General features: G+C 44.7%; 1 protein-coding gene across 3 annotated transcripts in view; it reads left to right on the forward strand.

Annotated features, from left to right (window-relative positions):
* Positions 1-5,022: 5,022 nt before the first annotated feature.
* Positions 5,023-24,785, forward strand: part of IFT43 (intraflagellar transport 43) — a 45,252-nt gene continuing 25,489 nt past the window's right edge. The window contains exons 1-4 of one of the 3 annotated variants that reach the window (XM_015631339.3): positions 5,023-5,145; positions 5,848-5,937; positions 11,682-11,711; positions 21,109-21,176. In XM_015631339.3, coding sequence (XP_015486825.1) covers positions 5,857-5,937; positions 11,682-11,711; positions 21,109-21,176 — 179 coding nt within the window. In that variant the 5' untranslated portion in view covers positions 5,023-5,145; positions 5,848-5,856. Of the gene's footprint in view, positions 5,146-5,404; positions 5,507-5,847; positions 5,938-11,681; positions 11,712-21,108; positions 21,177-24,785 lie in introns of those variants that run through there. The other 2 variants (XM_015631336.3, XM_015631337.2) reach the window with 2 other exon arrangements.

A 24,785-nucleotide genomic window follows, 5' to 3' on the forward strand; every position in this document is an offset into this window, starting at 1 on the left:
CGGCGGCGGGCCGGCCCTTCGCGGTGGTCCGGGCGGCGCGGGAAGGCCCCTCCCGCTTCCAGCTGCGAAATCGCATTAAAAGCCGCTAAAAATACCCCGAATACTTTCCTGATGTGGTTTCTTTCCGAGGGAGGGAGGGGCCTAGCGGCGGGGTTCGGCCGCCGCGCTGCGGACGGGGGGCTGCGGCGGCACTAGCGGTCCCGCGGACCGAATTCGGCGCGGTGGCGGCAGGTTCAGGGCGATGCCCTCGGACCTGAAGGCGGATGGCAACGAGAGCTCTGGGGGGTGCCCGGTCACGGCAGCCCTCGCTGCGCTGAAGTGGCTGCGTCGGGCATCCGCTGCCCTCGGAGTGGGCCGAGACCAGAGGCGGCAGACAAAGCGCCGGCCGTGGATGGTTATCATTCATAACGCGGCCCTACTGGGGCCTCTCTCCCGGGGCATGCCCTCACTACGGCCACTCGCCACACCGGCCTCCCCCCTCAGTGCCGCGGGCTGGGCCCATGCCTGCTCTCCCGAAGACCAGACGGGGGTTCCCGGTCCGTGGAGCGGGCGACAGCTCTTCTCTAGGCATCACCTGGCCCCTGCCCCCAGCACCCAGCCCTTCTCCCGGGGCCAGCAGAGGAGCAGTCCGTGAGCCAGGAGCTTGGTGCCCTCCCAGCCCATGGCAGCCGCTCGCAGCACTGGCTGCGCTGCTGAAGGAGCCAGACAATGTGCTGGGTTGGCGGTGCGCTGGAAAAATGGGGCAGGTACAACTCCTGCGAGGCTGTGGGCAAAGTGGGGTGTGGGCAGAACTCTCTGTGGAAGCAAGTCCTGGGTCTTCATGGTCTGTGAGAAGTGGGGCCCCGGGGGCATGTGGCCCCTTGGAGTGGTGGTGTCCAGCAACAGCAGGCAATAGTGCAGCTGGAGGCATCTGGAAACACCGGGCACAGCTGCAGGGAGCCTTCCTTTACCTGCATGTTCAGGGACCTCGGGCTGGGACAGCACTGCAAGCTCGGAGGACAGCGGCTCACCCAAGACACGGAGCGTGGAACAGGTTGACAGGAAATCCACGGGGCAGCTGGGGGTGCTGGACGCCCTGTGAGCCCTTTTGTGCAGCTCTGAGGAGACATAAGGCTGTTTGCTCACTGTCTGCTTGTGCTTTGCTTGGGGAAGAGGAATTAAGAGTTCTTTGATGGAGCAAAGATGTAACAAGATCTAGTGGCTCCAAGATGATGTCCAGCAAATTTTGATTTGAAGTAAGATGCAAATTCTGACTGTTGACGTTAACTATCCACAGAACATTATTATGTAGATTGGGATGGATGTTGGGATCTAGAGCTCCCCAGGCACTTGTGAAATGAATTTTGGATGCTTTTCCACACTGGGACCTCCTCTACCCTGCTGCCAGGTTGGATGTCACACTAAATGCATTCAAACTGATTGCTTTGGACTCCAGTAATCCATTTGCTACAGTGCCACATGGTGAGTTATTAGTTAAGATGGAGATAAGTACAGAAATTATAAGAACTTACGAGAGCTTCCCAGAGGCTGGTCCTGGGCCCAGGTTTTATTAATGATCTTGGCACACCAAAATGGATGTGCTAATGAAATTGGCTTCTTATCCAAAACTGGAGGCATTGTTGATACAGGGGAGTACTGGGATATCCTAGAGAAGAGGGTAGGCAATTGTGAAGGCTAATACAGGAGAAATGAGGTGAAATACAAGAGTACAAAATGCAAGGTTATGTTGCTAATGTCTGAGATGAGGCTTTTCTATTACAAGCTGAGAGTGGGAGCTTAATGCTCAGAAACAGTAGTGGAGAAGGGTGTGGGTGTTCTCTTGGTTCCAGTATTGGGCCACTCACTTTCTGCTCCAGGTGTTGCTCTGTGGCTTGAAAAGAAGTGGGGAAGCCTCGTGGTCTGACATGCACTGGAAGTGATGACGGTGGCTGTGAGCAGCAGTCATTAACAGGTTGCACATCTTGTACATGCTGGATGCCAGCTAGGCTCGGGGAGAGCCTGACAGGACTACTGAACTTGTGTGTAGCATAGGAAGTATTTCACACTTGGCAACTCTGGCTGGGGTTTGACAGTCTGAGCTGAGGCAGATGTAACACGAACAGCATCTGTTCTCATGGAGATCAAGACAGTCAAATGTGTGGGCCTTTCCTCCCTCTGGAAGGTGCAAGGGGCTTTGACAGGAAGCAATGTCTTGTTTGAAGCTTTGCTAAATTGTTAGGGAATTCTGTTTTGGAGCCTACAGGAATAAAAATGTTTGCAGTTGTTTCCCTCCTCCAAAACTCCTTAGAGATGGGGTAGATACTTGGGAAGTGCATGGAGGAAAAGTAACAGCAGAAAAATTAAACTGAGATGCTTAGAGCTGCCAGCATGCTGCTAATGTGGAGCAGGCTACAGCAGCAGTCTTTGCTGAGTGCTTTGCCTCCCGCTGGAAGCTTAATGTTTTAATGAATTGGCCCATATCAAAATTGGGAGTCTGGCTGGCCACCTGATGTGAAGATTGGGTGAGGAAGAAAGTGCAGTTCTGGAATTGCCCTGCATCCCATAAATCCTACTTGTTGCTACTGGAATTACCCTGCATCACATAAATCCTACTGCTGTCAAAGAGCTGCTTAGAAAACCTTTGGCCACTCTGAATAAGGTGGTCATTGTCCTACCATGTGGGCTTTCCACCATAGCTGTAGCTTTAACTACATGTGTGTGCCCTTGCTTTAAAGGGGGTCTAGGACCAAAAGCATACGGGAGGGCTCAAGTGTGATTGCTTTCCCAGACTTTCTCATGGAAAAGGAGGACCAGACACAAGCTCTATTCATGTGTCTGCCAGTCAAGGAGAAATCAACAGTAAACAGCACTAGCGGGGGACTGTTAGTCCTATTCTGTGTGATCAGGTTTGTGTTGAAAGCAAATGGAGAGAGTCCATCCTTAGATGTGAGAACTTGTCTGTGAAAGGAATGCTTGCATAGTTCTTACTTGCTGTTCAGCTGAGAGGGAGTGGCAGCAGTGTGATTTACAGTGAGGGCAAAACTGAACAAGTAAGGCAGACTGAGAGAATACACCTGAAACTTTACACTGGGAAAGAAAAACCTTGGCACCACAGACCTGAACTGGACAGAAAGCAAGCACTGGAAACAGCTTTGGACAACCACAGCAGGACGAGGCATTTGTCCTGGTACATGGCTCCTTCTTGTTTGGTTGAGTGGAGCCAGTCTAGGCCAGGGTCAAATGCAGCCTGTGGTGTCACCAGTAGGACAAAGGAGAATTAAACTGTTCCAAAAATGTGACCCCAGCACTCAAGTCAAGCAAAATCCACCTTAGCCACAACATTAAATGATGGATGAAAACTCTTTTCCTCCCGTTGCCCTCCTCAAGCATGCAGAATTGGCAGTGGTAGGTGACAAACCCCCATTCCAATAAGTGGAATCCAGAGGGACTCAAGGTAGGACAGGTTTTAGGTTTCATTCTTTCTGCACATCTGTTCTCTCTCATTGAAAAACTCTGAAGTCAGGAGTCAAACTTCTGAGGCAAGGTTCAGTTCCCTAAGTCCTTACATGTTTTCTTTCCTGCTCATGGACTTCACTCTCCCTCAAGTGGCCTGAGACTTCTCTCCTGGGGTAGGCAGCAAGCAGCACAGAGTGTCTTGGGGGGAGATAGGAAGTACAGGTGTACTGCCTGGGATGAGGACCCAGGGGAATTGTGAGGAGAAGTTTGGAGGACAGTACCAAACAAGTGAATGCACCTGTCATGCTGCTTCATGATCTGTCTGTCCAGGATGGCACCCTGTATGGCTCTACCCTGGCTCTGGGAGGGTACCTGTTTGGGAGCACATCTGGAAATGTACTCCTACCCAAGGATTCCTGCCCCAGGGATGCCTTCCTGTTTTAGCAGACATTGCTATCATGCTCCTCTTAGGATGATGCTCTTTTTCTGATCAAGAAGGTCAAGTGTGTTCTAACCCCAGAGCTACAGTCCCCTCTGTCTCCTGGCATCTGTGTAGCTGTGTTGTTGCAGAAGCTGTTTGGAGGAGTTGGGGAGAACTGGGAAATGCAGGACGGTATTCCCATGGCCCTGGTGGCAAAGCATGGGGCTAGGTGCAAACTGCCTCTATCTCATGAGTGCTTGAATCTGTAATTAAAAGAGAAGAACAAAGTATATGGAAGATCATAATTTCATAAAGCCCAGTGAGCCTGGCTTCAAAAAAGGAAAATCATGTCTCACTTACTGAATTCCTTGAACATGTCAAGGTTTGTAAAGGGAGATAATATCTTTTATTAGGCCAATTGATATAGCTGGAAAAAACACACAAGCTTTCAGGCAGAAGAAACCCTTCTTGTATGTTTTTTTCCAGCTATATCAGTTGGTCTAATAAAAAGTTATTACCTCTGCCCACAAATCTTATTTCACTTAATCCTTAGATCATCACAGCACAACTAATTGAACATGCCAGTAGGAATGGAAAAAAGGAGAATTATTTGATACAATTTATTTAGATGACTTAAAGTTCCTCAGCCAAACCATGAGCTTCTACAAAAGCTAAGCAGGTATGGAGTGAAATCTGGTGCCTTTAGTAAAAGGTATTCCTGGGAGGTTTAAAAGGTTAGACTTACAGAGTCAATTTTCATCATGGCAAAGTGTTAGCAGAGTAGTTTGTGGTGTGATACAGTTCTCTATTGCAGCAGCCAAAGAAATTATTTAGGGTAATGAGGATGGGTGAAAATTGTGAAGAATGTGAGACAGCAGAAAAAAAAAAATATAGGCAAAGGAACAAAGTACTGGAAAACTGAATGTTAAACATGTGGAGCTAAACCCAGCTCTATTTACAATTAATCTGTACATCTGTCCAGCCAAGAAACAGACTGGGGTCGTTTTATACAGCTCAGTGGAAATCTCTGCACAACTCATGGTTGAGAAGCATGTGTGTAATGATCGTTGTGCTTACATTTGATCCTTGGCAGTGCCTCCACCGTGGGCTCTGGGGACCGGCTGCCCCATCTGGAAAGCTGCGTTAGAGAGCCAGGGAGAATTGGGAAGAGCATCACAAGCCATCAGGAGACTTTGGCAAAAGCCTCTATCGGAAGACAGATCTGTTAGGCTGGGATTATCTGCCTGAGCGGGAACGTAAAAAGTGTCTTCGGCAAAAAGCTGGAGAAGGTAGAGCGTCAGACTGTTCCTGGCCTGCGACACCATTCCCGCAAGTGGAATTAGAAAGGGCTAACGGAGTACCCGCAGGAGCTGTCGCAGCACTGGTGTCCCCCTCAGGCCAAGGTTTTAAGGCTGCGGCGGGGGCGGGTGTTTCTGTGGCAGCCAGGCGCCGGCCGCTCGGCACGGCGGCCCAGCCCGCGGGGGCGGGTGGCCGGGCGGCGCGGGGCTGCGGGCCGAGCCCGGCGGGGCCGAGCCCGCGGTTGCCGGGGCGGCGGGGCGGGCTGTCCGCCGGAAGCACCGGCGGCCGCGGCGGCGGATGGAGGCTGATCCGGAGCGAGCGGAGGCGCCGCGGAGGGGCGGCGTCGCCGGGGTGAGCGGGCCCGGGGCGGGCCCAGCCTCTCCGAGCGGGGGGCTGCAGGGCCTTGGACCGCTGCTCGGTCGCGGCCCGGAGCGGGCGCGGGGTGAGCGGCCCGGCTGCCGTGGGGCGGAAAGGCCGAGCCGAGCGGCCGCCGGTGGGGCCGAGCAGCGCGGCTGGGGCGGGCCGGGAGGCGGCTGCGGGGCTCACACCTGCGGCGAGTGATGCGTGTCGCCGTGAGGGCACCGCGCCTCCCTGGGGCCGTGCCTTGCCTTGTCTTCTGCTCCCTGCAATGGAACGGCTTTTGTCAGTAACTGTGTGTCTTCTGCTCCTTCGTGTTTTCCCCCACCCTACAGGTACTAAAGATGGGCCGTCGAGCCCGCCAAGACATCTTTGATGATGAAAATCTCAGCAGGAAGAATTCCCCATCTGCTTCTCTTGGAGAGGTGGGTGTCCTGTCAGGAGGACTTGTCTGTTATCCTGCTGTTGTCTCCAGTGGATAATTATTAATTTCTTCTGAGATTCCTTCCTGCATGGTGTGCTTTGCCCTTTGAATTTTATCCTTAGATTTGGGACTTGTGACTGCCCTGTCCCTTTCCGAGTATTGCCCTTTGTATAATAGTTTCCACACAGGGTCCTATCTAGGGCTATGGTTTCTCACATGTCAGGTATGAAGAGTAGTATCATACAGGACTCCGGGCCTCTCCCTCTTGTGCATGCATATCTTCCTGATATTTGAATTTCTAGAATTAAAATATGAGCAGGCACATCATTTTGTGACCAGTTTTGCCACCATCTATGGTAGTAAGACAGATAAACAGCCTGCCTTTTGTGCTTTGCTTTGCTAGAGCCAGCGTACATCTGACAAGTTTGTGTAGTGATGCTCTTTTTCATTTTCTCTGTGCACAGCTACAAAGGTCATGCTAGAAGCCAGCTTTGTAGCATCTGAGACTTTTCCTTGTGGGTAATAAAGTGCAAACTCAGCTCCCACTTGTCTTTGGAGGAAAACTTTGGTTCAGAGGCTGTTCTATCAGTACATCTTCAAATGGTAGAAGGGGGTCAGGAGTCCCTCTTTTTCAGGAGAGTGAAGCAACATCCTCAAGTATCCAGAAATAGATCTGAATTGTTTCAATTAATTTTTTTGCTTAGTGTTGCAGAATGCTTTAATTTTTCCTGGAAGCTTGCAGTTGGATGTTAGCATGGCTTTTCCACAGGCATCTCTGGCTAGAAGGAACAGCTATCAAGAAATGACTTACCAGTTTTGCTCCCTGATACATACCAGATGGACAAAAGTGTCATCCGACTTCCACATTGATGGCAATGATATTTGTTTAAATGAGGTGATGCTTACCTTTTTGCAGTGCCAGTCAATGGCCTCCAGCATAGCATATTCTTAGCTTCTTTAAACTGGAAGCCCATTTTGCCCTGCTGGCCACCCTGGCACCAATTCTGCTTCAAGCTACTCTGCTCAGAGCTCTGGGACCTTTTTGTCTGTCCCTGATTCCCTGTGCAGTGACAAAGCTTTCCTATTACACTGAGTAGTTGTGTCCCAGACATCTGTGCCAAAATGGTTGTAGGGGGATTTTTCCTTTGAGACTCTGTGATGCTGTTGAAAATAGCACTGTTACAGCTTAGCTTATAATAACACCTCATAAAGCAGGCTTTTTTTTTCTGGAGAAAGTATGCTCTTTTCTTTTGGTAGGCATAATGGAGAATCATCTTCCACCTAGGGATTCTCCCCTTGGATATGCTGTAGGCATTCAGGATGGATTCTGTGAGGGAATGTAAAGAAGATGCAATTTAAGAAATAGAAGTAATCATCAACCTCATAGGTAAAGAAAGTCATAAAGAAACCAGCTGGTGGTTAAAGGGGGTGTAATCATTAGCTGGTCTCCCCATTAGGGTGGCTCGCTGTCAAATTTTTCTCTTGCTGGAACTGGCCATCCTAGTTCATGAGCTGATTCCCAGGTTTTAAAGAGACCAAGGCATTATGCAGAGGTACAGCAGATGGACTGTAGCTTACTGGAGTTGGCTTGTGCTTGTGCTTACTGCTCACATCATGACCATTTCAATAGCTGGGAAGAGATCATAGGGGCTCCAGGCCTTGGGCAACGCTGAGGAAGACTAAAAAATACTTACTGTGTTCCATTTGAAATCAGTGAGCTTTCCAGCAGCAGAAGGGTGAGGAATTCCATGCCTTAAAACATTCAAATATATTAGTACCGGATCTTAACCACCAGGAAGAATTGTTTGTGTCAATAGTCTTCCTTCAGACAAGTCTTTGTTTCTAAATGTTTGTGTTAACTGGAAACCTTGGAGCTACTGGAAGAAAGACAAAATCCACTGTAAATAATCTCCAGACTTTTCCTTTGCTCCAAAATTGGAGGCTTTTTATACATGGCCGTATTTGTTATCAATTTGAGTACTTAATGGAACTAATATTGTTATTTCTTTCACCTTAGACTGGCAGTCAACTTTCACTTTTATGGAAGCTTGGCCTTAGCTTCCTATTAATTGTTGGGGTCAGTGTTACAATGGATGTCTCATTCAGCCATCTAATCATCTTGAAACCTTCATAAGAAATCTTCCCAAAAGAAATGCAAGATGAAAGAAACAGTCCTTTTTTTTCCTGGAACTGGCAGTAGTGGAGTAGGCCTCATGTAATTAATTTCAGCATAGAAAGTTTTATTCATATTGTTGATTTTGAAGACAAAGGGGTTTGTGTTAAACCTTTGCCATATTCACACCCTCATATGCAGTTTCACATTCAGGTTAGTGATTTTGCCTTCAGAGTTTTAAAACTGGTTAACCTTGACTCCTTTTTTATTTTATTTTATTTTTTAATTCTATGCCAATCCACCCAGTTTCCACCCATCTCAAATTTCTGGTATGAACGTACCATTTATGCTATTGTTTGGGTCTTTTCATGACACTGAGAAGCATCCAGGAAGTGTTTTCCAGTCAGAGCAGCTTGCTTGAAGAAAGCAAAAAGTACCTGACTATCCATGTTTCAACATCTGGGCTTATTACAAGGAAATTCACTTGGGGGATGAACAATTATTGTAATTAAAAAGATCTTTGTTTTGAAGTCAATAGGCAAATCATCTGACTTGGAGCATAGATCTTATCTGTCTACTGCTGATCTCTGCTTGGCCTGGGCTCTCTTTTCCAAGAGACTCCAAGCTGTGTGCTGCTCTGTACAGCAAATGTGTTGTTAAAACCCCCTTCCCCAGGGCATATTTGCAATGTCTTGTGCCTTGTAGCCTAATATACTTCCCCCAAGCTCTATGAAAACGCAATGATATCTTAGTATTTTTTCAGTACCTGTTGTGTGTATGTATCTCCCACAAGAATATTCTTAACTTCAGCAGCAAATCTGTAATTCCTTTCTACTTCATAATTCTCATTCTGTGTGGAAGTACCTGCATTATCTTCAAATGTAGACCTCCTCAAGGGGCTCATGAAAGGTCACAAAGCTCCCACTCTGCCCATGTGACATGCAGAGCATTCCTGCCTTTTCAAAAGTACAAGTACTAACAAACAACACTGCAGCTATGTGTTATTTCACCAGGCAAGATGGAACATGATTATTTGCTGTCATTGCTGCAGTTGGCACTCTCCTGCAGCAAAGGCTGTGCATGTTCCTAGCCTTCAAAACTCCTTGGCAATTCAGCAGGCACTTTTTGGGCACCCAGGGGAATATGCTGTAAGTGGGAATTCCTAGAGATAAATCTGCTTGCTGCATGCCAGGACTCCACATTTCAAACATTCATTTTCAGAGGGGTAATGTATCTCTTTTTCCACTGAGAGGCCTTTCCCATCCCCTGGCTTGATGTGGTACATTTACTCATCTTGATGCTATCAAGTTTCTGACAGAATGGGAGAAACTCAAGGTAGTTATGTTATTTATATAATGGGAGGGACAGATCATATAATGAGATCTGTTGAAGATCTTTGCTATCCCATCCTAACAGGATTTCTGGACTTATTATAGAATAAAAGTCAAACATTTTCCTAGCTCTAGCATCACTGCACCAAACAGCCTGAATGCTGGCATGGTGACGTCCATCAGAAGAAGCTGCTTGGCCAGGTTTGGAGCTCTTGATGAGATTGATTTGGAAAGCTGAGTGGAAAAGCTTTTTTAAAAAAATGTATCAGCAGATTTTTCCTTTCCTGTTTTTTCTCTCAGCAAGAGTGAACTATTTGCTATGCTGTAAGAAATCTGTATGCAAAAATACTTTAATGTTATCCTAATTCCATGGTCTGTTTTCTCTGTATCCTACAGTAACACTATTCCCTCGGGACCTTATTCTTGAGTTCCCTGATTTCTGCCTGTTACAGTCTCAGTCTGATTTTGCCAGCATGTCTCTGGCAGCACTCTTAGATCCTTTGAGTGGAGACTGCTTTACTAGGCAATGGTCAGCCTAAAGGATGAAGGTTTTCCCTATTTTGAGAATATTTCCAAACAGGTAGGACAAAATGACTTTATATCAGGGTTTGCCCAAAAATCAAGTTCCCTGCTGGTTCCCTCTGCCACATTTCACCACAGCCTGGGGAAAGGCTCTGTGCTTTCACTTCTGAAAGTGTGTTCTTCTCTTGTTGTCCTAGCTGGTATTTTTAAGCTTGCTTATGTAGCTGTGGTCCTTGGGTGGTAGTTAAAAAGCATTTATTGCTGTAAAAAACACCTTATTCAGCATAGATCCAGGTAGGCAGACAAAGACTTGGGCCACCTCTGCTGCATGTTGGAAGGATGTTCCCACAGGTGAATTTTGCAAAGCAGCTATCTGGACTTCCACCACCCAGTTTACAAGCACTCCTGGCAGTGATTCTTTAGGCTGACATCCAGGCATCATCTAAATAGGACTCCACTACCTAACCCAAATGAGTAAAGAATAATAACAAAAAAAAAAAAAATTGCACATGGAAGATTGCTCCAAGAAGTGGTTATTTAAATGCTTTTTCAACTTATGTTGCCCAGCTGGATTTTCTTCCATTCTAATGCAAGTCTTGTACCACTTGGGCTCTGCACATCTAGAGAAGCTTAGGTCAGGTTGGACCCCACAGAAGCCTTTCTGCTTTTGGCTGTGGGAACAAGCAGGCCCCTGACTGACAGATACATGCTTCCAACAGATTTTTACCAGTTGGGAAAATCTGATTTCATTTGTGCTGCTCATTGGCAAGGACAGTTTTGTACTCCAGCTGCCCTAACCTGCAGGTAGCCCCCTCTGCTCTTGTCATTGTAAGATCATAAGACCAGATGACACTGAAGACACAAAATGAACTCAGATACCAAACCACTACTATCAGAGATATATGCAATCTATGAATCACATGGCTTCCATATTCCGCAGGAGAGATGATTTAATCCAGAGGAAAACTCAGGTGGGTTAGTGGAGCGTTTCCAGCCATCCTATGCACGCTTCTGGTGTAGGGTTATAAGTCAATCTAAGATACTCTAGATTCTCCTCCTGAGTGGTTCAGAACACTGATTGCATTTGGTGTCTAACAGCATTGATTGTTGCAATTGCTGCTGCTGACAGTTTGCTCATCTAAAAGGTTCTCAACCAGTTTGCAACTTTCACAGAGAATAACAGGCTGATTTTGAGTTACTTACCTACCCCACAACCAAGCTCCTCCCTTATAGTTAATTGCTAAAGATCATCTGCTGAGGCTAACTCTGATGTCAGCTGTGCCTATCTTACACTAACTGCTACAGCTTGTGGTCTCAGAGAGAATCTGAGGTTGCCTCAAGAAACAGGAGCTTCTGAAAAAAGGGCTGTAGCTTGCTACAATCTATAACCCCTACTATGACTGGTCCAGCATCAATTCTGGTCTCTGGCATGGCTGCAGTGACTCTCCATATGAGTCTTTCTAGGATCCCACATGCCTGAATAATTTGAGTTTTATTATGGTATGGGGAAAATGAACTAAGTCTGTTCTCTTCTTGCTGACATTTAGTTGATTTTTTTTTTGTTTGTTTTTTTCTTTAAGTATCACAGTTGGCATCTGCATAAATGACTGGATATAAAATGTTATAATGGTGGGATCAGCTTTGTGCTTTGTTCAAGTGAATAAGATTGCAAAGCATATGCTGCAGGACAGCCGTAATTGTCAATCTTCAAGCTTGTGCAGGCTTCCATAGTGCCTCCTTTTAACTTCTTTCTCTCTTTTTCCCTTCTGACCCTTCTAGGATGAAGACTTTCAGGAAAAGGTTGACCATGTAAGACTAGAGGCTTTCTAGATAGACGCTGGCTCCTCTGAAGGGGACTAGTAGGATTAACCTATTATGTGTCTGGAGACTACCTTTAGAGGGTACTCTAGTACTGGAGAATAATAAAAAGTTTTCTTTGGATGCAGTGCCTTTCCTGCATCCTCTGTTTCTGTTGTTGACAGATTTTTAATTATCTTTGGAACAGCTGCTCTTATCAGCTGCTGCATCTTGTTTTGAGGTCACAGATGTATATGTGGCCACTGAAAAATGCTCTATGTTCATTTAAAAGTCAGGACAGCTAATTTTGTACTCTATTAGCTAATAGAGTACAAAACCTGACTGAACCTAGATTGCTGTCTAGTATGGTTACTTTGCTCTTATAACAGGAAAACTTGTCTTCAGGGATGATGAAGTCTTGCTGGTGCCCCAGAGGAGAAGGCCAGACAGTAGTAACAAGGACATGTGCCTTTGTATTTTCTATGAGTCTTTTCTTTTTATTGCACCAGCACTGAATGCTAGAATCTGTAGTTAATAACGTCATACTGCTTCTTACCAGGCTCCTATGACACAGAAAAGGAATACACATTGATTGTTGCAATTGCTAATCCTTTCTTGTCCTGCACCATAGCTAAAATATGCCTGAGCATTAATTTAGCATTAAAAGCCAGGATGATGCCATTTAAAACAACCTCAGAAGTTCTACCGTTTCTGTTGAAGTCTTTGGACTAATTCCATTGCACTCTTCCTAACCATGGAATTGGTGTTGCCCAATTTTTCCTGCCTAGAATTGCTCTCTGTTAGATAATTAAAACACCCTCTCCTGTGCTCTTAATTCCTTCTGCTGAAGGACCACTCCAGTAGTGGTAGCACAGTAGATTCATCTGTGAAATTTAAAGCCCAGAAAAGAAACTCGTATCACCCATCTCATTAATTCTGGCCTCAGAAGGATATGCTCATCACAGGGAGTCAAGACTACTCAGATTAGCTCAGTTTTCTCTTGGTAGTACAAAAGATGATATTGTAAAAAAGTTCCACTGGGTTTATTTGGCAGTGATGGATGGTTCAGGACTATGCCCAGAGCACTTTTCCATTTATCAGGAAAAGAGACCTCCCACTGATGGGTATAGTTTTGGGGACTGGTTGCCTAATAGAAATTTTTACTGATAATTGATCTAATCTTCCCCACCCCCTGCCTCTCTGGAACCAGTCCTTACAGTCATTTTGCTGGAACTAATTTCACCTCCATACAGTGCCCTAAATCATTGATTCCCAAGGTCTGCTGTTGAGTGCTGACTGGTCACATGCCATAGGCGCCTTCTTGCTTCTGGCTGCTAAATTTCATTAAAATAACTTTACTGATGTGACTCTTCCACATGAGCAATTGTTGCTTCAGGGATGTTATGCAATGGTGCCTGGCAAGGAGATTTTTTTTAGTGTGAGGGGATCCCTGCTTTGAAAACCTTTCTTGGGTAATTCCTGTTTTCTTTATTCAGGCTTATGCTCTTAAGCATGACAGTCACACTTTATAGTATTTTCCATTTGTAGAAGTCTGTAAATGGTTAACTGAGTGTTCAGAAATCTGACTGATCAGTAAGCTGCTTGTAACTTATAGTACTGTATGCTTACAAACTTCTGTTAACTGTATCATCAGTCTCTTCCAAATCAACTGTTAGTGGAACTTTATGTTATAAAGTGTGATTCAAGTCCTGTTGCAGTATATCCCTCCCTTAGTCATTGGCTGGCCAATCTGAAATACTTGGCTTCTTGAATCATTTGTCCGAAGTTGGCCCCTTCGTCCCCTGATGCCTCATATCACCCTTCTCTGAACTCCCTTTGGGCTTTGCTGAGTGTTACAATCTGAACTCTTCCTGGATTTGGTCCCTTTCCTCTTGCTGTGTCTAAGATAGCTTTGTAGCTGCTTGAATACTAAAACAGCCCCATGTGGGTTGTTGATGTGAACTTACCTGCTGAAGTCCTGCCCTCCAGCCATCTGCCTGCTCTGAAACTTGTTTTGCATCTTTTGGCAAACCACTCATCTTACATCTGAATTTTTGCCAGTTGAATAACTCATTTGGCTGTACCTTCCAAGACTGCCTGGGATATTTAGCCAGAGGCTGTAAGGCTAATCAATGGTATAATAAAGGGTGTATCCTAATATTTCAGTTAATTTGCAGAGGCAGAATAAGCAGTATGAATGTGGTTGTGAGCCAAGATTTTACTGGGTTCTTATCGTGGCTTTGCCGTAGATTTGCTCTGGGGCCCTGGAGAAGTCCCTCCACTAGTTTTCTTTAGTCCCTATCTGAAAGAAAAGCTAGAGCTTTATGCAGAGGCACTGTGAGTATTCTCTAAATAGACCCACAGGGGGATTGAGATGCTGTATCCTCATAACAAAATCCATATCCTGCACTGGGTGCCTGCATAGTGCGTAGATAATCTCAGGATGGGCTGGTGGATCTATTGGGATGGTAAAGAGTGGCTGGGAATGGCAGTGTGTCTGAAACCCTGTCCTGTGGAGTTGTGGCCCCATTCTGTGAGCTCTGGGAGTGCATGTCCTTGTATTACCAGTGAGAGACCCTGATCCCCATCCTGTGTTTTCTAGCCTTCAGAAGTAGAGCAGGGTTTTTCCTTGCCTTCAGGGACCTCCAGATCCTGAACAAACAGATGTTCATTTCAGTGTTGGAACCTCATGCTTTAGATGTAGAGATTAAAGTGGCCATCTCCTTTCTAAGCTGAAAACACTGATTTTATGTCTTCTTCCTTCTCTGATAAAAATGTAGTAATGTTTGCCACCTTCATTGGCAAACCTCCATATGTCAGTATATATACTATAATATTATATATAATGACAAGCCTATGAGCTGTTCTGAGTCTGAGAAGGCTCTCAGGCTCTCAGTCCTTCCTCCTGAAGCTGTTCTGCTTTGCAAATGGAACCAAAAGAATTTTGGTACCATAGGGAGAGACTTTCTAACTGAGGGCAGTAACATTTGAGTGGGAAGACATCAGTCCCAATGAGTCCAGCTGGGACCTCATCCTCTACTTGTGCTTTGGTTGACATGCCATTGGTAGTTTTAAGGTCATTCAGGACTAAAAACAGGGACAGCATCTGATTTCTGACCATTATACAGGTGGATGCTGGCCTCTGTGGCTCTATGTCACTCAGTGTTTGAGTGACAACATGCTTTAAGGCAACAACTGGAAAGAGGATTTTAAGATCTGGCCTTTCCAGAGGGGGCATCAAAGACCTTTTGTAGTTCTACTTGCCAGTGTTTCTAAAACATTTGGGTGGAAAAATGAGCTGTTGCTTTTTAGGTTAAGTCAACATGTCAGGAACAATTGTTTTCATTGAGTGTTTGTTGGAAGAACAACTATAAAGAAATGGAAGTACCTGAAATATAAAGCTAGTTGTGTTTCTTACATTGCTAGGTCACCCAGTTGGGTGGGGTTGAATGAGTGTATTTGCATTCTAAAATACAGTGCAGAATGATGTGGAGATCCCCTGGTGAGAAGCAACCTGCACTCTACCTGGGGAGGTACCAGCTTTGTTACCAGAAATACCTAAAACAAGCCAATTTCCAGACTTGAGCTGACTCACATGGATCCTGCTTGCAGGTGTGTCTGCACCTGTGGTGTAGACATGGCCTGGGGCTTGATATGATCAGGGCCTTTAATGAGAGCGGTATTTTCCTGACCCAGTTCTTACCCTTGCACAGTGGTTGGCACCCAGCTCCAAACTCCTATTCCAGTCTGGTCTGGTTGGAATCTGTGCAGCAGCCACCCCCCAAGTGCTCTGCCCTATATTCCCTGAAGCTTAGAAACATGCAAGTGAGGAACCCACCACCAGCTGTATTCAGCTGAGTGTTGACCAGGGGACCTTATTTGCGTAAAAATAATCACAATGTTTTTGGCACTGTCCTTCCACTTTGGTTTAGAGAGTTCATGACCTAACAAGTCATAATTGTAATGCAGTCACAGTCATTCCCATATCTACAATTTGCACTGCAATAAGATTCAGAGAGTGTTGGTGTATGGCTGGAACAAACATTTCCCATTCCCAAAGACCTTACAGTCTAACTGCAATGTTTTTCTCTAGCATCCTCTTCCCCCCTGTGATCTTCAGCTTGTAGAGGCTTCACCAGCAGTAGCTGCATTTTGTATGTGGCATGTTGCCACGGTTTTGCCTTCTTAGGCATGCAGTTGGGAGTAGGGTGGACTAGCAGTAGATAGCTCTTGAAGCAATTGGCATTTCTGAGAACCTGGGAGGGTTCTCTGAGGCAGAATTTCCCATAGCTATTGCACATTGTGAATGCCCTCCCCTTTATGTGGTCATCCTGGGCTGAGCTGCATTTATCCCTCCATGTCCCAGAGTTTCTGTCATCTGTTTTGATTCTTGCATTATTCTAGTAAATGCCCTCCACTGAAAGGATCCAACATCCAAGGAAGCACTGGGTTTTTCACCTGCTTCCATTTTAAAGGGTTTGCATCGGTTTTTTTCCAGAGGTCTTCTGGTTGCTTGTAGAAATGCTGGACTCCCAGCCTGTTCCTGGGGACCTCTCATCTGGAAGTTGGCCAGATTCTCCAGGAGGAATCTCAAAAATGCAGCTGAACTTTTGTTCCCTAATTAGGCCAACTTCCCCAGTGTGAGCCCCAGCACTGCACAGCCTGGAGCTCCCCAAGGCCTTGTGCGGCCTCTCTCCCGTGCACCCCGACTGGCTGACCAGCAGGGCAGTTATTTTCAGCTTTCTGAGCTTATCTCTTTGCCTTTTGATGACATCTTCTGAAATAGCTTTTCTAGTCAGCCATGTTTCCCAGCCTTTCTAGTAGTATCCTGCCTGCTTGTCTACTTTGATGTGGATTAGGGACAATCTCATTGAAAATAATTTTCGTAAAAGCTTTTCCCTTTCCACACATTTATTTCATATTTTGACTGCTCCTGGATCCACCTCAAGGCAACAAAAGAACTGTAGGAGGTAGAAAGGTGAATGGGAAAATGTCTGACCCTATGTAGCATAAAGTGGTAGCAAACTGAGAAATGTTCATGCCTAGGAGGGCTGGAGGGGCACTTCCTTATAACTGTTGATTGTGAGAGGATTCTACCTGGTGACCCCTTGTTCAGAGAATCAGATTGTTGTGTGCTGATTCACTGTTTTCCTGCAGGGGAGAGCAGGAACTCCTCAGACAGGTTAAGTGCCAGATGCTGCAAAGGTGACAGCTTTCCTCAAGGGTTCATGTCTCTGGCAAACATCTGGCCACTGTTTTAGGACACCAATTTTGATAGCTGGTTAACAGTATGAACTGCTCCTTTACCTGTGATAGATGGCAGAGAATATTTGAAGGCTCCCAAGAACTTCTGCCTCAGTAACACTTTCCCTAGTAAAGGAAAGTCAGTGACTGTGAAAAGAAGGACAGTTTGTGGATGAAATGCAAATCCAGTCTTTTCTGCTTGGTATTTAAGACATGCAGAAATCCTTGGAGGGTACTCATTAAAATCAGATGCACTATTTGAACCGTCTATGGACATGATAAAGAGAGCCAGCAGAGATAGGCTGTTCTTTGCAAAAAGCCCAGGCTTGCATAGATCTTGGAATTTATGTGTTTTTGATATCATACGTGCTCTAAGTACAGATTATTTTATGTGTCTGTTTAGAAGCAGTGGGACTATTTGACTTGTGGCTCCTTAAATGGCAGTAATCAAAACTAATTCATCAGGCCTGGTTGTGGAGATTTGCTTTTCTTCAGTCAGGGGAGCCTCTGGCATCTTGCTGGAGAAGAGAATCCTTGAGACTGCCCATACTTCTTTCTTTCCACTTCATGGTCAATATTGGATAAAAAACAAGACACCTACATACTGTGTAAAATATCACAGTGTTTGTATATTGGAAAAACATAGATCCTAAATATTTTAGGAGAATTATGACATGATAGAAGAATTGTGTGCCCTCTGTTGCATGCTGTCAATGTCATTTGAGTCCCTGCATCCCTGCACAGAGTGCTCAGTGTTTCAAAGGAGTTGTCATATTGATGAAGGTAAATGAATCCATATTTCCAGACCCACCTGAGAATCTGAGGGACTTAACATGCCCATGATCTGCCTCTGTTGTGGTAGGTTCCTAAAAGAAACTTTGCTGGACCTTCAGGATTCAGAGACACACAGGGTAGTTGCTTCCATGAGGGAAGCAGCATCCAACTGGCACCTTCAGAACTGTAGACATGTTCTGACAAGTAGCTTGGAAATTTCTGCTTTAATGGGAAAGCCAGATTAGAATTCTGCACCTGTCTGATAAAAAAGGACCTGAAAAACCATAAAGAAGAAGGTGGAGTTTCTAGTTTAATGCAGGAGAGATGGAATTCAGGGCAGTCATTTTTCTAAGGGAGAGACAAAATACTGGTTATGGATGTAGTATCAAAGTGTTGGTATGAAAGGTGGCCTGAGAAATACTGGAAAAATGCCATCACAAAAATGGTGCTGAATTTCTGAGAAAAAACAGAAAACAAACCCAACAAAACAAAAACTCAGACCATAGTGATTTTCCTTGGAAAAGGGACAATCTGCAGAACTCAAGTAGAGAAGATCTTCTGGAGAGAAATAACGGACAAAACTAAAGTGGAAAGGCAAATCCCAGCAAGTAAGTGGTTAGTTGATGATGTGGAAGAGACTGAGCAGCAAGGGCTGAGACACAACACTGTTGTCAGGAGCTGGTGGAATCTCAGTGTTATGAACACTAAACTGCTTGGATGTAAAGCTTTGCATTTGGGAACATACATACAAGTCTTGCCTAAGGTATAACAGTAGGTACCAACAAGTTCTGATCATTTAAATCCCCCAGTCTCTTTCACCAAAAAGGTATGTTTAGGAGCACATTTGCTGCATTACAGAAGAACAGTTTACTCTGTTTCTGCTCTGATCCCTCTGGGGTTGACATTTGTCCCACTTTCTGCCTCGAGCTCTTGCTTGCAGCTGCAAAGTCCCTACCTGTCACTGTATTATGGCAAAGCACAACACTGCATTCTCAATTGTAAGTTACGCTGAGGTTTTGGAACTGTGAAAGTATATGAAGGTAAGTTTATTTACTTGACAAAAGTATACGTGGCATGTGACCTTCTTGCACCACTTTCCAGTCTAACAAACTAAAACTATTTCTCCTCAGGTGACACTTAACATTGCCTTTCTTGTTGCTAGTGCTCCTGTAGGCAATTCAGAAAGAATTACCTGATTTATTGCAAGAGGAATAAAAGACCTGTAGGAGTATGTGAGGTGTTTTTCAGGATCTGACAGACACTCAGGGTTGCCTGTTGTGTATGATCAATGGGAACACGTTATAACATTGGCAAGACATTGGAATCAAATCCCTAGACGCCCTGGAGTCATGCCTTGTGCAAAGACTGGGCCAGACATTGTCATCATCCTCTGATCTGGTGTGCCCCATTTGAGTTATCTTTGATCTGAAGGCTAGTTTTGATGATCAGTAAATTACATTGCAGGTGCATTGAAATGCCTTGGAGATGATGCATTTTTCCTCATCCTTATGGCCCAGGCTCTTTGGTGTTATTTTTGTATCCTCACGCACCTTTGTGAGGAGTTGTGAGGCTGTGTGTTAGAAATACGGCTTGCTGGCTATCAAAGGGATAGTGTGAGGGGGAAGGGGGTTGTTTGCATGGGAAGCATCTGTGTGGGAAGGAGTGTGTTTTTGAGTAAGGGGTGTGTGTAACGGGAATAGGGATGTTTGTGTGGGCATGCACGCCCATATGTGGTGTGTGTTCCCACTTTTTCCTGGGCTCTGGGTGTGTCCAGATCAACTGAATTCAAAATGCTCCTTTTTTGGCACTGTAGCCTCTTCTCTGGTTTGGCATCTTAAGAATCTGGGGGAATCATTTAAAGATCAGAAAACTCCATTCACTTGGGCCCCCGAAGGCTTCACATTCTGTGACATGGTCATTCCAGTCGACTGAGCTCTGTCCCCTACGGATGAGCCCATATAAGGAGGCTGTTTCCTGCATTTCACGCTCCCTGCCTGTCCCTCTGCCCTCCTGTGCTCCCTTTGCTGAAGAAAGTTGGTATTTTGGGACTGCAGCTCCTGCCTCATTCCTGCTCCCTGTTTATTTTTGGAGGATGACTATTTTTGCTCCTATCAGGGAGCTATGCAGGGTCATACCCTCTCCCTGCAGCAGGCAGAGGCTGCCCCTGGCAGGGTCTCTTAATTTCCCACACTCACAAACAGTGCTTATACTTCAAGAAATAAACATGCAAGACCCCTACCATCAGGGGTTACCTCGACCCTGTCCTCATCTGTGGCAAGAGGCGATTTGGCTTTGGCTCAGGGTTGACCCCAGCACACATGCAAGGTCCTCTCTGAAGTCAGAACTCCTCAGGAGTCATCCCACTCATTCACTTTCTTAATAAAAGCTGTGGAAGCCACCTGTGCCCCCACCACTACTTTGTGGTTTTTTCTCTGTTTAGGGACATCGTTTACCCAGTCATTCTTCATCACGATGGTCCATTCACAGGTCCCTGTAATCCATCTTCCCTCATTGGGCACCATCAATTGGGAGCTAGGTAGGCTGGGTTCACCTTGCCTCTGCTTTCATCATTGCTTGCCGTGCAGAACACTGAAGGCAGTGCTGTACAAAGTGCCTCAGGCTGGGGGAACCAAACCTAAAACTGTAAATGGCAGTGGACAGCTTCCAAATGGTGGGAATTCATGGCCCCATTTGAAAATTCCCATCATAAGCCCCAAGCTGAATTCCCATTTTCTCTTGCCTTGTGGCAGAGTGCCACACAAGACAATGCAAGAAAATAGCAGGGGATGTCTTTAAGCTCCAGATGATCTTCCCCTTTGGATTTCAGTGGAGGCAGTGCTGGTATTCATCCCAACTAACTTTGGAAGAGTTTGGGTATGGATCACTGTGTCTGAACTTGGCATCTATCCTCCTATTCTAAGCAGTGGACAAAAGCAGACTTTTTAGGAACAATTCCTCATATAAAACAAGATGTCTAAAACATGCTGTCTTGTACCCTAGGAAAGGCATAATGTGATACCTCCCACTGATATGTGGGCAACAGCGATGAACACTGAACCAGTTCCCAGGGAACCCTGTTTTGCCAGGAGAGCACATCCTCTGTGGATCAGTCAGCTACTGTATTGTATGTCCTCAAAAAGTCAAAGGCACTCAGACTTGAAACTTGTCAAGATGCTAATTAGGGTGATGCATCTTTTGTTTAGAGAAAGGCTTAAAAACCTGTCCTGTAGTTTATGTCTCACTTTTATTTTATGATTAAAAAGTATTTTAAACACTATCTCTCCATTATTGGGTGAAGTCTTACATTATTGTGTGTGGACCTGGTGTCTCAATTGGCTTGACTTTGCCATGACCAGAGCTGTAAGTAACATGTCTCTTCTCTTTATTGAAGGTTCCACCACCTAAACCCCCACGCCGGCAAGGAGGCTGGGCAGATGATCCTGTACTGGCACCTACCAAGTGAGTCCTCACCTCTTTCCTTATTAAGCGGGACTTAGGTGTTGAATAAAGGAACATCTCTAGTTGGACCTTGCTGTCACAGACATTGGAACAGTTTTCCTGTGTCTTTCAGATGGCCTCTCCTTCCAATATCAATGTAACTTGTTCAAGCCATTTGAAGTATTGCTCTTGCATGGTTCCATTGGCTAATTGACTTTGCGACGCTTAGAACTGTGTACATGTCCCTGTTTACCAGAGGCAGTATATTCCTTACCTGGTACAGTGCCTGGAAGGTGTCAAGAGCATAAATAAGCATATTAAATGCAGGAGCTGGGATGGTGGGATTTGACTGGTTCCATCCTTTCCAGGAAAGTGGCACAACACTGACAAGAGTGCAATGAACACATCAGGATTTAGTGGTCAGCCTTGACAGTAAAGGTGAAATTTGTCAATGTTTATGTGTGTATAGGGTTATGGTATAATGGAGATGGATGGAGATGGTCAGCAAGAAGAGATAGGAGGAAAAAGTGTACAAATTGTAGAATGTATATTGAGAAGTGTGATGCTTACATGAAGGACACGTAAGACAAAGTGTAAATATCCGGACATGGTAATAGGATAGGAATGAAAACTAAAGGACAGTTCAGACTGGGAGGAGATTACTTGATTTCAAATAGTTGTGGTTTACCAAGCTGAGAAGTTATGCTGATGTTGTATTTCATATTCACAGAGCTGAAGGGCTCAGCTGTGGAGTGGTGTGAGATTGCTTGTGTAGTTAAAGGCCTATTGTCTTTATATATACTTTGGAGGCACTCTGATTTATGAAAAGTTACATGTTTTCTTTTCTGAAACCGAGAATCAACCAGAAACCTGTTATACAGTCAGTATTTTTTGGGAGGGGAGACAGGTGGTCTGTATTCTGGGGTAGCCTTTCCAAAAAACAGTATTTTTTGAGAAAATTATCAGTCTATTTGTCTCTGAAAAAGAAATAGTCGAAATCTGGAGACTAGAATAAAGCAAGGGAATACAGCTCTCAGCCTGAACTCCTGTTGCTCTCCAGTTTGACCCTGATAATGGTTATTTTTCATTGGCTGGCTGCAGCTGGAAGTTGCCATTGCAAAGATGCATTCACCTCAGCATATTAGAAAAGTGCCACCAGTGATCCTGGATCTTTGCAGGACCAAACATAAGCTTTATGGAAATGTGACAGCAGACAAGAAGGTTCAATTTCATTGCTTAGGAAAAATAAGTTATATAATTGTTGGTTAGGTGAAGGACTGGATTGGAGGTAATACATATGCAGGACTGTGCCTAATGTGCCCTGAAGGACAGTGAACAGGTTCCTAATGTAACAGCACTGTGCCACGTGCTATTTTACCACGTTTTCCATTGTTTGACATTAGCTTTATCCTACAGATTTGCAGCAGTACTTGTGGGTGGTACTTCCCCAGCATCTCAACTGCATGGTTTACAAGACATTGTAGGCATCTGGAGTAAGGGCTTCTATGACATTGGATGTAGTTCAGCTGGAGAAGCAGAACAGAACACAGGGTTGCAGACCTTTCTGCCTCTGAGAATCTGCACACTGAGACATGAGACCAGGATGTGTGTCCCTTGCTCAATCATGCATGTGGTATGTCATATCTGACAGTGCTCATTTGTAATAAGGGTTTTTATTGAATAAATTTTATGAAGAAGTTTGTTCTTTCTCCAGTCATATGAGGTGCAAGGGTTTTGCACAACTAATTCCCCTGGCTTTCCCTTCCTGTGTATTCTCTATTCTCCCCAAGCTAATCTCTCTTCTCTCCCTTAAAAAAGTCTGAGATGCTGGCCTGTAGGGCTTGCTTTGTGACATATCCCAGGGTAAAGCCTTCATGTGAAAAGTCTGAGTCATTGGCTGATGTCATACCAATGTTGCTGTAGCTTTGTTGTTTCTGTTTTCTCAGGCTCTATCTCCCCACAGCTTTTCAACCAATTGGACTCAGTTTGGAAGCCCATCAAGTTAACTTGCTCCAAGTTCACTAGTGTAGATGTAGTTAGAATAACATGCTTCTGTTGATATATCTGATTTAGGTTTAAGCCCTTTTTTTTGCCAGTGCAACCGAACCTACACTTGGGAATTACTCTGTTAGAAGTAATTTGATTTTCAGAACTGACAATGTTAAAATCTGGTTTGTTTTTTTTTTTTTTTGTTTTTTTTTTTTTTTTTTTTTTTTTTTTTTTTTTTTCTTTCACTTAGAAAGGAAGGATGAGCAGAGTGGCTCCAGTTAGATTTTCTGTGTTGTGTAAATATATTTTGGGTCAGATGGGATACTGCAGCCACTTCTGCAATGATCTTGTAGCTATTTATGTTATTCTTTCTCCATTTGAAGTCTTAACTTTTAGTTCTGTTTCTGACAGATTCAGTCAGTTACAACTGCATATGTGTTGCTTTTCCTGCAGGGATGCTTTTCTGCTATATTTCTAGTTCAGAGTCTTATCAGTACAAAATGATCACTTGAAATTGTTCTTTTTATTTCCATTTGGCACATGTTAGAGTAGACTTTAGTTTGTAACCTGTTTTTCTACCTTTGTGTTCTCCTTTAGTCCCTTACCTGCCCAGCTAATGTCATGTTTATGAAAACTTGTAAATATTGTCACCATCTTGCTGATTATTTCCGTCAGACTGCTGCTCTCCCAGACTGTTGCAAGATAGGAAGAAGAGGACTCTAAAAGTTTTCCAGCCTAAATTATTTTAAAAATTAATTAGCACAAATGGTGTGTGAGACACAGTGTTTTATCATGAGTTCCCATAGCATTTGCAAGTGTCAGATATTTAAATTGCTGAGAACTATCAAAATTACCTATTTTACTCAGATTTTCAAAAGCCAAATGTGGGAAGATTGCTTTGGACTCCCAGTACTCTGATGGAACAGTTGTCATTGCTAGGAGTCCAATTTTGTAAATCTGGGTAATGATGAGGACTGCTGGTGTCTGACCAACCCTCCTTCGCAAACAGCAACTAAATGGTTCAAAGTAGTGACAGAAAATTCACTTTTCTGTACTACCAGGGCCATGTGTACCTGAATCTGTGTATCCAGTTAAACCTGTACTCAGAAGAATGATTCTCAGTAAGAAGAGATGGTCTCGTTGCTGTCCCAGCAACATTCTAGCCCCAGTACTAGCAGAAAGGGGACCAGCCAAGAACCTGGGCAGCCACTTGGGGCCTAGTAGCTTGCTGAGATAAAGAACAGTAATTACAGTCGGGTTTTCCTACAGAAGCAGCTCTCTAACCACTGGATGGAGCCCAAGTGCCATTCTGAAAGCTCTGCTGATGTCCCTAATGACATCAGTGCTGACACTCGTGACAAGCAAAGCAGAGCTTTACTGTCAGGTTATCTCACACATCAAAAGCAAGAAACACAAAGTGTCTGCCAGTGGGGGAAGGAAAAGGGAACTCAGTTTCGCATACTGGTGAGGATTTGATAAAGGAGGGGTGCTTCCATGATTCATTTAATTCCAGCTTCTTCTGATCTCATCTCTCTGACTTTCCTCATAGAATTTTTTCCAGTTTCCTCTCTAGCAATATCTTAATTTCTTTGCTTCTTGGGTCTCTTTCAATTTACTTAGGTGCTTTATCTCTTTGGTCTT

This window comes from Parus major, chromosome 5, assembly GCF_001522545.3.
Source record: "Parus major isolate Abel chromosome 5, Parus_major1.1, whole genome shotgun sequence".
NCBI classification, from domain to species: Eukaryota; Metazoa; Chordata; class Aves; order Passeriformes; family Paridae; genus Parus; species Parus major.